The 16,258-nt window shown below is 41.1% G+C and overlaps 1 protein-coding gene across 1 annotated transcript in view; it reads right to left on the bottom strand.

Moving 5' to 3' along the window:
- The window catches only part of LOC115204080 (dynamin-1), a gene marked incomplete in the record, with an annotated part of 71,458 nt that overhangs the window by 20,564 nt on the left and 34,636 nt on the right, over positions 1-16,258 (bottom strand). Inside the window, 5 exon segments of the mRNA XM_029769379.1 lie at positions 5,522-5,540; positions 6,082-6,133; positions 6,299-6,369; positions 7,601-7,687; positions 13,039-13,177. Of these exon segments, the coding sequence (XP_029625239.1) occupies positions 5,522-5,540; positions 6,082-6,133; positions 6,299-6,369; positions 7,601-7,687; positions 13,039-13,177 (368 nt within the window).

Below are 16,258 nucleotides of genomic sequence, written 5' to 3'. Positions count from 1 at the left end.
AGAGTTGAGTAGAATTGTGTATAGAGTAGAGTAGATAGAGTGTATTAGTAGAGTTAGAGTATAGTTAGAGTTAGTGTAGTGGTCGAATAAATTAGAGTAGAGTAGAGTAGAGATAGCGTAGAGAGATAGTTAGAGTAGAGAAGAATAGTTTTTGTATGAGTAGAGTAGAGTAGAGTTTGACGTTAGAATTGAGATAGAGTATATGAGTTAGAGTAGAGAGTAGAGTAGAGTAGAGTTAGAGTAGCGTAAGGTAAGGAAAGACATACTGTAGTTAGCAGTAGTGTACAATTAGTGTAGAGCCGTAGAATAGTGTAGATTATAGTAGAGGTAGAATAGTTATAGAGTAGAGTTTAGGAATTGCTTGTAGAGTAGAATAGAATACTGATCGAGTTAGAGTAGAGTAGAATAGTGTAGGGTTGAATAAATTAGAGTAGAGTAGAGTAGTGTAGAGTAGAGTAGAGTAGAGCAGTGTAGAGTAGAGTAGTGTAAAGTTGAGTAGAATAGAGTAGAGTGTAGTAGAGTAGAGTAGAGTAGAGTAGAGTAGAGTAGAATAGGGTTGAAAAGAGTAGAGTAGAATAGTGCAGAGTAGAGTAGAGTAGTGCAGAGTAGAGTAGAAAAGAGTAGAGTAGAATAGTGTAGGGTAGAATAAATTAGAGTAGAGTAGAGTAGAGTAGAATAGTGTAGAGTAGAGAAGAATAGTATAGAGTAGAGTAGAGTAGAATAGAGTTGAGTAGAATTGTGTAGAGTAGAGTAGAGTAGAATAGAATACTGTAGAGTAGAGTAGAGTAGAATAGTGTAGGGTTGAATAAATTAGAGTAGAGTAGAGTAGAGTAGAGTAGTGTAGAGTAGAGTAGAGTAGAGTAGAGCAGTGTAGAGTAGAGTAGTGTAAAGTTGAGTAGAATAGAGTAGAGTGTAGTAGAGTAGAGTAGAGTAGTGTAGGGTCGAATAAATTAGAGTAGAGTAGAGTAGAGTAGAGTAGAGTAGAGTAGAGTAGAGTAGAGAAGAATAGTGTAGAGTAGAGTAGAGTAGAGTAGAGTAGAGTAGAGTAGAGTTGAGTAGAATTGTGTAGAGTAGAGTAGAGTAGAGTAGAGTAGAGTAGCGAAGAATAGTATAGAGTAGTGTACAATAGTGTAGAGTAGAATAGTGTAGATTATAGTAGAGTAGACTAGTATAGAGTAGAGTAGAATTGTGTAGAGTAGAATAGAATACTGTAGAGTAGAGTAGAGTAGAATAGTGTAGGGTTGAATAAATTAGAGTAGAGTAGAGTAGAGTAGTGTAGAGTAGAGTAGAGTAGAGCAGTGTAGAGTAGAGTAGTGTAAAGTTGAGTAGAGTAGAGTGTAGTAGAGTAGAGTAGAGTAGTGTAGGGTCGAATAAATTAGAGTAGAGTAGAGTAGAGTAGAGTAGAGAAGAATAGTGTAGAGTAGAGTAGAGTAGAGTAGAGTTGAGTAGAATTGTGTAGAGTAGAGTAGAGTAGAGTGTAGTAGAGTAGAGTAGAGTAGTGTAGGGTCGAATAAATTAGAGTAGAGTAGAGTAGAGTAGAGTAGAGAAGAATAGTGTAGAGTAGAGTAGAGTAGAGTAGAGTAGAATTGTGTAGAGTAGAGTAGAGTAGAGTAGAGTAGAGTAGAGTAGAGTAGAGTAGAGTAGCGAAGAATAGTATAGAGTAGTGTACAATAGTGTAGAGTAGAATAGTGTAGATTATAGTAGAGTAGAATAGTACAGAGTAAAGTAGAATTGTGTAGAGTAGAATAGAATACTGTAGAGTAGAGTAGAGTAGAATAGTGTAGGGTTGAATAAATTAGAGTAGAGTAGAGTAGAGTAGAGTAGAGTAGAGTAGAGCAGTGTAGAGTAGAGTAGTGTAAAGTTGAGTAGAGTAGAGTAGAGTAGAGTAGAGTAGAATAGGGTTGAGTAGAGTAGAATAGAGTAGAAAAGAGTAGAGTAGAATAGTGCAGAGTAGAGTAGAGCAGTGTAGAGTAGTGTTGAGTAGAGTAGAATAGAGTAGAAAAGAGTAGAGTAGAATAGTGCAGAGTAGAGTAGAATAGTGTAGGGTAGAATAAATTAGAGTAGTGCAGAGTAGAGTAGAATAGAGTAGAAAAGAGTAAAGTAGAATAGTGTAGAGTAGAGTAGAGTAGAATAGTGTAGGGTAGAATAAATTAGAGTAAAGTAGAGTAGAACAGTGTAGAGTAGAGTAGAGTCGAGTAGTGTAGAGTAGAGTAGTGTAGAGTTGAGTAGAATTGGGTAGTGTATAGTAGAGTAGAGTAGAATAGGGTAGATTAGAATAGAGTAGAGTAGAGTAGTGTAGAATAGTGTAGGGTAGAATAAATTAGAGTAGAGTTGAGTAGAATAGTGTAGAGTAGAGTAGAGTAGAGTAGAGTAGAGTAGAGTAGAGTAGAGTTGAGTAGTGTAGAGTAGTGTAGAGTTGAGTAGAATTGGGTAGAGTAGAGTAGAATAGGGTAGAGTAGAATAGAGTAGAGTAGAGTAGAGTAGTGTAGAGTAGAGTAGTGTAGAGTTGAGTAGAATTGTGTAGAGTAGAGTATAGTAGAGTAGAGTAGAATAGGGTCGAGTAGAGTAGAGTAGAATAGAATAGAGTAGAGTAGAATAGTGCAGAGTAGAGTAGAGTAGTGTAGAGTAGAATAGTGTAGAGTAGAGTAGAGTAGAGTCGAGTAGTGTAGAGTTGAGTAGAATTGTGTAGAGTAGAGTAGAGTATAGTAGAGTAGAGTAGAATAGGGTCGAGTAGAGTAGAATAGTGTAGAGTAGAGTAGAGTAGAGTAGAATAGAATAGAATAGAGTAGAATAGTGCAGAGTAGAGTAGAGTAGTGTAGAGTAGAATAGTGTTGAGTAGAGTAGAGTAGAGTCGAGTAGTGTAGAGTAGAGTAGTGTAGAGTTGAGTAGAATTGGGTAGTGTATAATAGAGTAGAGTAGAATAGGGTAGATTAGAATAGAGTAGAGTAGAGTAGAGTAGTGTAGAATAGTGTAGGGTAGAATAAATTAGAGTAGAGTAGAATAGTGTAGAGTAGAGTAGAGTAGAGTAGAGTCGAGTAGTGTAGAGTAGAGTAGTGTAGAGTTGAGTAGAATTGGGTAGAGTAGAGTAGAATAGGGTAGAGTAGAATAGAGTAGAGTAGAGTGGTGTAGAGTAGAATAGTGTAGAGTAGAGTAGAGTAGAGTAGAGTAGAGTAGAGTAGAATAGTGTAGAGTAGAGTTGAGTTGAGTAGTGTAGAGTAGTGTAGAGTTGAGTAGAATTGGGTAGAGTAGAGTAGAATAGGGTAGAGTAGAATAAAGTAGAGTAGAGTAGAGTAGAGTAGTGTAGAGTAGTGTAGAGTTGAGTAGAATTGTGTAGAGTAGAGTATAGTAGAGTAGAGTAGAATAGGGTCGAGTAGAGTAGAGTAGAGTAGTGTAGAGTAGAATAGTGTAGAGTAGAGTCGAGTAGTGTAGAGTAGAATAGGGTAGAGTAGAATAGAGTAGAGTAGAGTAGAGTAGTGTAGAGTAGAGTAGTGTTGAGTTGAGTAGAATTGTGTAGAGTAGAGTATAGTAGAGTAGAGTAGAATAGGGTCGAGTAGAGTAGAATAGAATAGAGTAGAGTAGAGTAGAGTAGAATAGAATAGAATAGAATAGAATAGAGTAGAATATTGCAGAGTAGAGTAGAGTAGTGTAGAGTAGAATAGTGTAGAGTAGAGTAGAGTAGAGTCGAGTAGTGTAGAGTAGAGTAGTGTAGAGTTGAGTAGAATTGGGTAGTGTATAGTAGAATAGGGTAGATTAGAATAGAGTAGAGTAGAGTAGAGTAGAGTAGTGTACAATAGTGTAGGGTAGAATAAATTAGAGTAGAGTAGAATAGTGTAGAGTAGAGTAGAGTAGAGTAGAGTTGTGTAGAGTAGAATATAGTAGAGTAGAGTAGAGTAGAGTAGAGTAGTGTATTGTTGAGTAGTGTAGTGTAGTGTAGTGTAGAGTAGAGTAGAGTAGAGTAGAGTAGAGTAGAGTAGTGTAGTGTATTGTTGAGTAGTGTAGTGTAGTGTAGAGTAGAGTAGAGTAGAGTAGAGTAGAGTAGAGTAGTGTATTGTTGAGTAGTGTAGTGTAGTGTAGTGTAGAGTAGAGTAGAGTAGAAGAGTGTAAATAAAGAGTGAGAGAGAGACAGTAGGGTTAAAGATAGAATAAGAGGGAACTAGAATGTGTATAGTGATGTTTCCTTTTTATAAATGGCTTTGTATAACTGGTCTTAAAGTTCTGCGATAGGTGAAACAGCCCCACTGGCCTCCCCCGATACATTTGTTATTGTTTTAGTTTAGAGGAAGGGAGCATCCAGCATCATGGTAAGAGAAAATCATAGTACATGCTGTGCTGTTCTATCGCCGTGCAATGATGTGTTATGATGTCCGAGGGAAAAAAACATTGTTCGTTGTTTGAAGTAAAGTCTTCGTTGTTGTAATATCGCAAACGGACAGTTCCACTGATATGGATGAGAAACCAATGGCCTGCTCCCCACTCTAAAGCTAAAGTCTCTATCTCTCTGGGATCTGTTGTTATTGGAGAACACATGGCTGCCTTCTTTATCTGGTTCAAGCTAAGGCTGGGGGTTGACTGGCTACACAAATCCTTTCTCCGGCCAAACACTACGCCATGCCCACGGACCTTAGGTTCTTCTCCACAATGAGTCTGGATCTAAGTACCTCCCGAAGATTTCTAGAACGCAAACACATTCTAGCCATTCTGATTGGTCCCAGAAACCAATGGGTTGGGCCAGAGCCAGAACACATCTCTAACCAATTTAGTACTCTGATTGGTTAGAGATGATCCAATCACTGATGGCTTTGTATTGTTCAACATCCCTCATTTTACGTCACCACAAATGGATGTCAACGATGGCAGTCTCAAACTGAAGTATGTAACGTATGGGGACATAGAGAAGCGGAGGAATTCAGTTTGAGTCGTCAGGCAAGGCTAAGGGAGCATCGAGCGATCACTCGGCCAAGGAAAATGAGGCTCGACTGTTCGGCAACAAGCTTTGAAATGTGACGTCTCCAAATGGTGTTGTTTCTATGGGAGAGAGAGACGTCTACACAGAAACATAAAGTGTGCATTATGCAACGGGAAGGCCTATCGGGTCTCAACCCCTCTGTGTTCTGTCTATGTCTGGGTGGTTGGGTGGGGGGGGTACTGTGGGGTGGGCTATTTTTCCACTCGTGCTGGTTTCTAATTGGAGATGAGCAGCACTAGCTGGGTACTTTTCTATTGTTTTGGATGGGAGCACTGCCTAGAGGAGGGAAGGAGCTGAGGAAAGAAGCCCTAGAGAGCTCCCTAGCCACCTGTCCATCTACAGTAATGAGAAGCTCTTACCACACACACATTCTAACGCACACACACATACTAACAAACTCCCAAAGAAACACGCATACGCAAGGACGCACGCGCACTAACACACACTAACACACACATACTAACACACTCCCAAAGAAACACACATATACAAGCAGGCACCCGCACTAACACACACTAACACGCACACACACATACTAGCACACACACTCTCTACTCACCATGATTTCATCCTGCTAAAGCAGAACAGTTGTAGCAATAGAGGCGAAGAAAAAAGACAACAGAAAGAGAAATCACTCAGAAGAAACAGAGGGAAACAGAGATAGAGTGGGAACACAACACAACTAACACATAGCACTACTAAAGAATAACAAAGCCAAGGAACAATAGAATTTATTAGAGAACAAATGGAGAAGTAATACAAACTCACTCCAAACTGCACTCACTTGGAGCCATAATCTGGTTTGAGAATAGCTCAACATAGACCAAGGACTAGGGTTGCAAAATTCTCTGAACTTTCAATAAATTCCCTGGGTTTCCCGAAATCCAGGTTGGAGAATTCCTGATTTCCTGCTTATTTCTTCATGATTCCAGGAATCCTCCAACCAGGATTTTTGGAAGTTGAAAGTTATTGAAAGTTATCCAGAATGTTGCAACTCTACCTAGAGCCTTGCATCTTGGGCCGTTACAATGCTTTCTGAACAGCCCATCAGGACAAAAAATCTAAGTGAATGTACTGTAAGACTATCTGTAGGTGCTCTCCAGTGCCTGTAGTACCTTGTTGCCAGGTTGCTTCTTCTGGGCCACCTGGCTGCTCCTCTGCTGAGCACTACAGGGGTAAACATAATCATGGGTTAGATCGGTGCACACACCTAAACACAGGAATCATTAGTACGTCAGGGTAGGTCAGGGTTCACACACTGTACTGTGTCTATACTGGGTTATCTGTTCCAATCGACTGTATCAGGAAAGCGGTCAAGAGGGCGACACTCACTTGGCAAAGCCAATGAAGTCCTCATGGTTGGTGTTCATGTAGGCCAGCTCAATGTCAATCAGCAGCATCACCTATATGGAGGGACACACATCAGGAGTTATTAGAGTTAGGATTAGACATAAGAGCTTGAATTGGGAAGATAGTCACTGGTGTAGTGGAAACCCCCGCAGGCTCCTGGGGCCCATCCGCCCGTCCTCTCACACCCATCTCTAAATTGTATTACTTTTTTAAACAAATCATTTTGACAGCAACCCTCCTTTTTAATTTCCACTTGTAGTAAGTGAAGTGTTTGTGTTGTCCATTCTACCTGGTAGTAGTCGAGTCACACAGACAATATACACTGAGTGTACAAAACATTATGAACACCTGATCTTTCCATGACATAGACTGACCAGGTGAATCCAGGTGAAAGCCATGAACCCTTATTGATGTCGATTGTTAAATCCACTTCAATCAGTGTAGAGGAAGGGGAGGAGACAGGTTAAAGAAGGATTTCTAAGCCTTGAGACAATTGAGACATGAATTGTGTGTGTGCCCTCCAGAGGGTGAATGGGCAAGACAAAAGATTTAAGTGCCTTTAAACGGGGTATGGTAGTAGGTGCCAGGCGCACCAGTTTATGTCAAGAACTGCAACGTTGCTGGGTTTTTCCCACTCAACAGTTTCCCAGGAGTATCAAGAAGGGTCCACCACCCAAAAGATATCCAGCCAACTTGACGCAACTGTGGGAAGCATTAGACTCAACATGGGCCAGCATCCCTGTGGAACACTTTCGAGTCCAGGGAAAAATACGACTATGGTAGGAAGTAGGCCTACAGGACAGTTGTATATTCTAAAATAATCTATTGGTTACTGATTAATATGCTGTTGCATTGAAAATTCATACAATCCGCAATGTTTGAATTTCCCACTTTAATTACTATATACATTATTGCCGCCAGTCATCATTCTAAATAGCAGCATTGCGACACCGTAGGCCTATAACTTCGTGAAACATAAACGTTAGGCTAAACGTTAATGGATAACCATGTATCCATTAAAGCAAAGCTATAGGCTTCTGAAAGCACAAGCACCACATCATCTGATAGCCCGTCAATAGGCAGCCGCATAGACCTCGCGATCGGTAGTAGCGATCAGTAGTCTATACTTTGTGAATGGCTGACACATTAGATTAGCTTTTTTAGGGCGGGGCCCAAACTCCAAACTTTGCAGTGGTCCAGAGAAACTGCGCTAAGCCAGTGAAAATAGTGTGTGTGTGTGTGTGAGAGAGAGAGAGAGAGAGAGAGAGTGTGTGTGAGTGTCACCTGGTCCTTGGTGCGACTCTCGCGGTCTCGGATGTGCTGGGTGACAATCTTGTCCATCTCCTCCCTCAGCATGGGGTACTGAGCCAGCTGTGGGTAGAGGACAACACAGGGCACATCGTGTGGGTAGGGAGGCACAGTTCAGACACGGACCAGACACAAAGCACAGCAAACACAGCCAACACAGCCAAACACACACACTCAAGCACTAACAGCACAAAAACATTGAGTACATGCACAACAAGAGGACAGCACAGACTCTGCCCTAGTCACAACAAGAGGACATCACAGACTCTGCCCTAGTCACAACAAGAGGACAGCACAGACTCTGCCCTAGTCACAACAAGAGGACAGCACAGACTCTGCCCTAGTCACAACAAGAAGACATCACAGACTCTGCCCTAGTCACAACAAGAGGACAGCACAGACTCTGCCCTAGTCACAACAAGAGGACAGCACAGACTCTGCCCTAGTCACAACAAGAGGACAGCACAGACTCTGCCCTAGTCACAACAATGGAAGTTAATCAGTGTTAATATTGGCTTTTCTTAGTGTGTCTATCTTTCCACAAGGGGTTAATCAAATGACAAGTAAATGAATAGTGCAAAGTCTGTATTACTGCCATAAAACACTAAACAGTCTTCTGCCCAACAAATAGTCTTCTCCCCAATAACACATTATTTTCCTGGCACACTACGGCCTTTTTCCATGTGTTCTTTGTAAACACACCAATACAGACATTGGTGTGCTTCCAATACAGCAGACACACAACAGAATCACAGAGTCTGGTGGGTGGGAGGAAAGCCAACTGAATCACAGAGTCTGGTGGGAGGAAAGCCAACTGAATCACAGAGTCTGGTGGGAGGAAAGCCAACTGAATCACAGAGTCTGGTGGGAGGAAAGCCAACTGAATCACAGAGTCTGGTGGGAGGAAAGCCAACTGAAATCACAGTGAAATAAAATAAGCTGATGTTTGGCAAGTTACAATGCATCCTTTGCGTTGGCTGTTCAAGGTTACAGGATCACATTGGAGTCAATGAGATCCTTCTCTTCTATCGTTTGATTTATCACTTCCTGGCATGGGCATGGGCCCAAATACACAGTAGGCGACATTGAGCTCTTTAAGGCTTATTCATATGTATAGACAGATAGCCATGTCATTGACGCCTATTATATAATAGCATTAGTGTCTTCCCTTCTGTACTGTTGTCTAAACACAAGTCCTGGTGACTTATAGTACACTGGTTCTTTGGCTTTGATGACACCATTGCAGGGCTATTTCACATGCTGTGCTATAATGCCATGTCGGGCTATCACTAATACAGATGTAGGGTCTTAATTTGATCACCCTGTTGCAGTCAAACTTTCTTGCTATGCAGGTAATGTTCAACTTGTACTGTAGTTCAGGTTTAAAAAATTCAGACCTGCTTTTTCCCAAAAATGTATCAACCCCTAAAAAATGTCAACTTAGTATAAAACTCACATTTCCTGTTGCTGTAGGATTATTTTCCTGCTGTAACAAACTGGCTCAAATTAAGATCCTACATCTGTATACTACCTTATGGCCAGGTGACTTACTAGAGCAGACATTAAATTGACCAATCAAAATAAGACTGATATTAGTGGCTCTTTTTTATTTAAGACCAATTAACCAATGTGTCGTTGTAAAGAAGCATTGCAACTTTCACGTCCACAACATAGTTGCAGCACAGCCAGTTAAGAATGTTCTGTTTGACAGAGATGCATCGTAAAAAGTACATCGATAAACAATAACTCATACAAACAGGGTATGGGCAGCATGCAGGTAGATTGTTACACACAAACACACACACACAATGCATGGGGAGCAGGGGGGAGGACGAGGAGAGAGAGTGAAAAAGGGCAGAAAGACCTCTTGTGGTTTTTCTGTTTTATGGTCTTGAAAAAATCCACAAGAGGGCTCTTTTACATTTTTTCAAAAATTTGCTTGACGAATGAACAAGACGGTGACAGGTTAGAGACAACGAGATGTAGAAGACAATAAAGAGAAAGAGAGAGAGTGGGAGAAAGAGAAAAAGAGAGAAACAGAGAGAGATAGATGTTGTGGGTAGATCTGTTAGTTGAGATGCTGAGACACAACTGCTCCACCTGCAACAGCACTAGTTACTACAACAGATCAAATCATATTGACAGACACGGGGATGGAAGTGAGTACAATCGACTAGAGGAACTCAATCAGATCGGAGACTGAGAGGAAGTCACAAAGATACAGTATTACTCACTGAGGAGAAAACACACAAATGCTGGTTACGATGGAAACTTGGGACAATTAGTTCAATTGTCTATTTTGGCCAATCAAAAACAAAACAGAATAAAAACGAATGTTTGAATAGAAATAGAATGACAAAAAAAACAACATGGGAGTTAAATATCATGGTAAGACCATAGTAAGGATAGACCGATAGTCTGCTGGACTAATGTGTTGGATGCCACATCTAAAGAAAAGTGAGCACAGAATGATCCATAGTCTCAGTCCTACTATATTCAGACTATCAATGTGAAAGCGATTCATATTGTTCACCGGGGTTGTACTGACTACATTCCTGAGTGCACACAGGAGATAGATAGTGAAGTGTGACAGAAAGCTAACCGTATCACAAATCTAGAGAAGATGCCGTTTAATCAATAGTAGTTTGCACAGTTAGGTGTCTCCTATTGAAAATAAACGACATACTGTGCATTCAGAAAGTATTCACAACGCTTGGCTTTTTCCACATTTTGTTGTGTTACAAAGTGGGATTAAAAAGGATTTAATTGTCATCTTTTGTCAACGGTCTACACAACATACTCTGTAATGTCAAAGTGGAAGATGATTATTATTTTAGTGTACAGTAATTCATGGAAAATAAAACACTAATATATCTTGATGAGATAAGTATTCAACCCTCTGAGTCAATACATGTTAGAATCAGCTTGGCAGCGATTACAGCTGTGTCTTTCTGGATAAATCTCTAAGAGCTTTCCACACCTGGATTGTACAACATTTGCCCATTATTCTTAAAACAATTCTTCAACCTCTGTCAAGTTGGTTGTTGATCATTGCTAGATGCCATTTTCAAGTCTTGACATAGATTTTCAAGTTGTTTTAAGTCTAAAGTGTAACTAGGCCACTCAGGAACATTAAATGCCGTCTTGGTAAGCAACTCCAGTGTATTGCCTTGTTTTTAGATAATTGTTCAGCTAAAAGGTGAATTTGTCTCCAAGTGTCTGTTGGAAAGCAGACTGAACCAAGTTTTCCTCTAGGATTTTGCCTATGTTTAGTTCTACTCTGTTAATTTTCATCCCCCCAAAAAACTCCCTAGTCCTTTCTAATGACAAGCATACCCATAACATGATGCAGCCACCACCATGCTTGAAAATATGAAGAGTGGTACTCAGTGATGTGTTGTGTTGAATTTGCCCCAAACATAGCGCTTTAAATTCAGGACAAAAAGTGAATTTCTTTGCCAGATTTTTTGCAGTATTACTTAAGTGCCTTATTTCAAACAGGGCGCATGTTTTGGAATATTTGTATTCTGTACAGACTTATGTACAGGCTCAAAGGGATATTCAATGTTTTTATTTTTACCCATCTACCAATTGGTGCCCTTCTTTGCGATGCATTGGAAAACCTCCCTGGTCTTTGTGGTTGAATCTGTGCTTGAAATTCATTGCTCGATTGAGGGACCTTACAGATAATTGTATGTGTGGGGTACAGAGATGGAGTAGTCATTTAAAAATAATTTTAAATGCTATTATTGCACAAAAAGTGAGTCCATGCACATTTTTACTCCTGAACTTCTTTAGGCTTGCCATAACAAAAGGGTTGAATACTTATTGACTCAATACATTTACATTTCAGCTTCTCATTTTTTATTAATTTGTAAACATTTCTAAAAACATAATTCCACTTTGACATTATGTAGATCAGTGACACAACATATCAATTTAATCCCTTTTAAATTCAGACTGTAACACAACAAAAAGTGGAAAAAGTTAAGGGGTATGAATACTTTCTGAAGGCAGTGTATCTAGCTTACCATGACAATACATGTTTGAATCCTTTCATGTGTTGAAAGGACTCCTCTTTTGGACTGCAAGTGACCACCATCTGTCTTTTGCATTTGCCAAGCTTACAAAGTCACTACACAGTCAATTAATGTCACTGTACATTGTCACTGATGGGTGAGTTGACTCTGCTTTGAAAAAATGGCAGTCTGTCTTCTGAGTCAGACACAGTATTCATCATTTTTAGGATACCATCATTGCATAAATGGAATGGCATGCTTGAAGACAAATAATATTTAACTCTGCTATGTAGCTGGCTCAGAGCCAACACTGAGTCTTGTTCTTTGTCATTTGGAAACAAATATGTAAGAGGGGTAGGCACATTTGCAGATAAACTTCAAATACTAATATCACACCACAATACAAAAACCATGGAGAGGAGGAGAATATAAAACTGTGGAATAAGGAGTATGAACAAAGAGACTGACTGACAAAGACAAACTATGAAATGATTTCTTAGCTGTGTGGCTTACTGTGCATTCTATAACGGGAACGTATACACTACAGGTCAAAAGTTTTAGAATACCTACTCATTCAAGGTTTTTTTAATCTTTACTATTTTCTACATTGTAGAATAATAGTGAAGACATCAAAACTATGAAATAGCACATATGGAATCATGTAGTAACCAAAAAAGTGATAAACAAATCAAAATATATTTTATATTTGAGATTCTTTGAGATACCCTTTGCCTTGATGACATCTTTGCACACTCTTGGCATTCTCTCAACCAGCTTCATGAGGTAGTCACCTGGAATGCATTGCAATTAACAGCTGTGCCTTCTTAAAAATGTATTTGTGGAATTTCTTTCCTTCTTAATGCGTTTGAGCCAATCAGTTGTGTTGTGACAAGGTGGGGGGGTAAAGTGTTTAACATTACTACATGAATCCATTTGTGTTATTTCATAGTTTTGATGTCTTCACTATTATTCTACAATTAAGAAAATGTAAAAATAAAGAAAAACCCTTGAATGAGTAGGTGTTCTAAAACTTTTGACCGGTAGTGCATGTCAAACTAAATAAATACAATCAGACACAGATAGGCCATGGCTACACTCATTTTTGTATCACTCAGCATCTGTCCTTATAAGCAGTAAAAAAAATGGAAATATTCTCATAACTTCAAAGAACTATCAACTGGTTATCATAACAATTTATCAAATGGTTATTTTTGCCTCTTATTCGACCAAACAGAAAGCATATAGCTACAACACTTAACCACTATGCTCATCTAAGATAGATCAATTATTTGAATTGTCTCATTTGCTTCCTTTTTGTAGTCCAGCCATCGGTCTATCCCTACCTCTAAGAATGACGCAAGCCAGACTCCGAACGTGGCTCGGTTCCTTGGTTACCTTGTCACTACACTTTCGTATGGTGGAGGTGAGTTCGCTCACTACCATATCTATACACTTCAGTGAGGGTTCCTTCAGCTTTTGGATCTGCTTTTTCACTATGGCTTCAAAGGCCAGGTCAGGAGTGAACAGGCCCGTCCTGTAGAGAGGAGGTGGTAACGAGAGAGAGAGAGAGAGAGAACCAAAAAGATCCACAGGGATAGAGAGCAGGTCAAAGCAGAGAGAGATAGAGAGGCGAAAGAATAACACAAGAGGGCCACACAGAGAAGGAGAGAACGTATAAGGAGGAAAAAAAGAGGGATGAGAGATTGAGAGACAGATGAAAAAGAGGGGATATTGACAGGTCAGGGGGAGGTGGGTAAACAGTAAAGAGGGAATAAAAGGCAAGTGAGACATTTGGTTTCCCTTGAAGAGGCCAGCGCTGAGGTCTATCCCTCCATCCAGAGAGAGAGAGAGAGAGAGAGAGAGAGCGAGAGAGAGAATACAGCCTGCACTACTCCACCGGCCAACAGCTCTGAGTTATGAGCCATGCCAGACCGTAGCTGTGCACCCAACACCCCAGACGAAGCACCTTGCTCTTCCTCTCTACCTGACCCCAAATCTTCGTCCTGTTCCCCCTTTCCCCCTATCTCCATCTATCCCCCAGCTGACCACACAGAGCAGGGTCATAGCGTTTGTTATTCCACTGTCCCAGAGCCACTGTGGTCAGGCCACATTCCATAACATGGCCTGGTCACAGTGGGATTAAGACCACTGGTATAAAGACCACTGGGGCCCCTTTTGTTGAGTGTGGCCCTAAAGGGCCCTCTAAAGCTGAACTTGGCCCTTGGTAATCATCCGGATCTTCACATTGTCATGGCTCCTGTCTGCTGCAGGTGCACAGCCTCCGGTCTCACAAGCAGGAAGTCTGGATGCTGAGGTCACTCAACATGGCTGCCAGGGACAGCGGAGTGACACTTTGATGTGACACTCAAGGCACTGAAAATGATTTATTCACTGCTAAAAGGAACTCAGTCACCTGTGACTTAACAGAACTTAAACATCTTGAGATGTGTTAATTTGACCATTCATTTGATTCTGAATGTTAATTTGACCATTTTCATCCTTTCTCCTGTGTCTAAAGTTGCTACTCTTAACATGCAGCCACATAGCAGCAACTCAGCAGCCTCCAGACCCCTTCTATATCCAGCACAGTTCTCTAACATGGCCATGCCATGGCCACTCTGCCCAGCCACCCCATCCAAAGTGGCAGGCAGGCAGTCCCTCACAATACCCCAACTACCCCAGTGCGCCCCCTACTGTCCCAACCCGGGAAAACAGGGTCTGGAAAACGGGGCGGTGCGGTGATACAATAACAAGGATGACATAGCAGAAGGTTTTGGTGGGAGGGAGAGGTGAAACCATAGTGTTGCTCTCCACCGTGTGCGTTTACCTTCTGAGTACACTGCCTAACGGTATTGACTAGCTCAGAAATGACCATGTCCACACATTTCTGGCAGGGCTCTTTGATCTTGCCGATCTGCCTTTTCACAATGGTCTCAAAGGCCATGTCCGGGGTGAAGAGGCCAGTTCTGCCCGGTAGAGAGAAAACGAGCGACAGGTTCAAAAAAGAGGGGAAAAGAGAAAGAAGGAGGAAGAGGAGGAGGAGGAGGAGGAGGTCAGGCAGAGAGAATAGTGTTAATTGAAAATAAATTCCTCCACCCAAACCCCTTCCACATAAAACATAAAGAAGAAACATGCACAGAAAGATAAAGACAGATAATGAATTTCAACAAAAAAACAGTATTAAAAATGAAGCTAAATCATCACATCACGGTTTGGGGGAAATATTGAGCTAGTTCAAATGTGCTTGTATGTTTAAAGGTGCCGATAAAAGCACAACTGAACTTATAGAACACAACTTTTATGATACTGCAGGGATCATCAACTAGATTCAGCCGTGGGATGATATTTTCTTGAGCAGATGGTCAGGGGGCCAGAACAGAATTACTAATAATTTGTACACTGCAAATTGACCGCAAGAAGCCCAAACAGATATAACATTTTAAAAAACATAACCATTTCAAACCTTGCTTACATTAGTGTACGATCACATACAGTATATCTCTCTTTTGTGTGGGAGTACTTTGGAACATATATCCTAAATAAAAATCAAATTTGCTGGTGTTTTTACAGTCTCTTATGTCTCCCCCACCCCCGCAAAAAAACAATGATAACTTTTCAGTCATCTTTGGGGGGGCAAATAAAATCAGCCGCGAAATTCGGCCCATGTGTCACCAGTTGGGGAACCCTGCTCTACAGTATGTGAATAGTTTTGCCCACATATTACAGCATATGACTCATCCAGATGACGCCATGACTATTGGAATCCCTACACCACTACAACATAATGAATGTGTCTCAATTCTCTTGAATGGTTTCCTTTCACCATTCCCCCTCCTTCAGAACCACTGACCGAGTAGAGCTCACCCTCATTGTCAGAACAGGTTTGCAGCCATTTTGCTTTCACAAAGGAAATGTGACAAGGAAATGCAGACAAATAGCAATACTGTTCCAAGCTCAAGAAAATGTAGATTTTGTAGCTTTTCTGGGGGAAACTGTATACACTAAGCAAAAATAATTGTTCATAGTTAAAGTTAGTTTGTTTTCCTGGCAGTAGGTCACCAGGATCATGTATTCTGCTACATAGCTCAAACCATCCCCTGTTCTTGAAGCCTTCCTTCTAGCTTCACTGTGGGAGGTTGAGTGGGAGGAAGAAACACAGAGGGGACTTTCAACAGGTTCACTTCAACAGGTTCACTTCCTGAATAGCGATGACGTCACTGTCGGATTCTGATTTATATCGCTCTGGGACCAACGTAAAAGAGAGGACGTTGTCATAGGGCGGGTACAAAGGGAGCTAGGTCACACGTGACTGGCATATCAAGCTAGGGCTTCAACAGACAGACAGTCATATATGCAAGATACAGACAGGTGGACAAGGGGCGGGGCAAGGAGCGAGAGAAAGATACCATCCAACCAGCGGTCACAGATCTAATCACAAATCCCTCCACTTCTGTTTCTGATAACATCAGTATACGACAGCATGCTGGGTGCATGTCTGCGGTCGGTGTGTCTCGAGGTCTTTGTGATCAGATGGGTGACAGCGATTAGAATTGGCCTGGCCCACAGCGGCGACCCAGGCGGGCGAGGACAGGGGGAGGGAGAGGGGGATGGGGAG

This window comes from Salmo trutta, chromosome 12, assembly GCF_901001165.1.
Source record: "Salmo trutta chromosome 12, fSalTru1.1, whole genome shotgun sequence".
NCBI lineage: Eukaryota > Metazoa > Chordata > Actinopteri > Salmoniformes > Salmonidae > Salmo > Salmo trutta.
The sequence above is the reverse complement of the archived record's forward strand: the minus strand, read 5'-3'. Positions and strand labels throughout refer to the sequence as shown.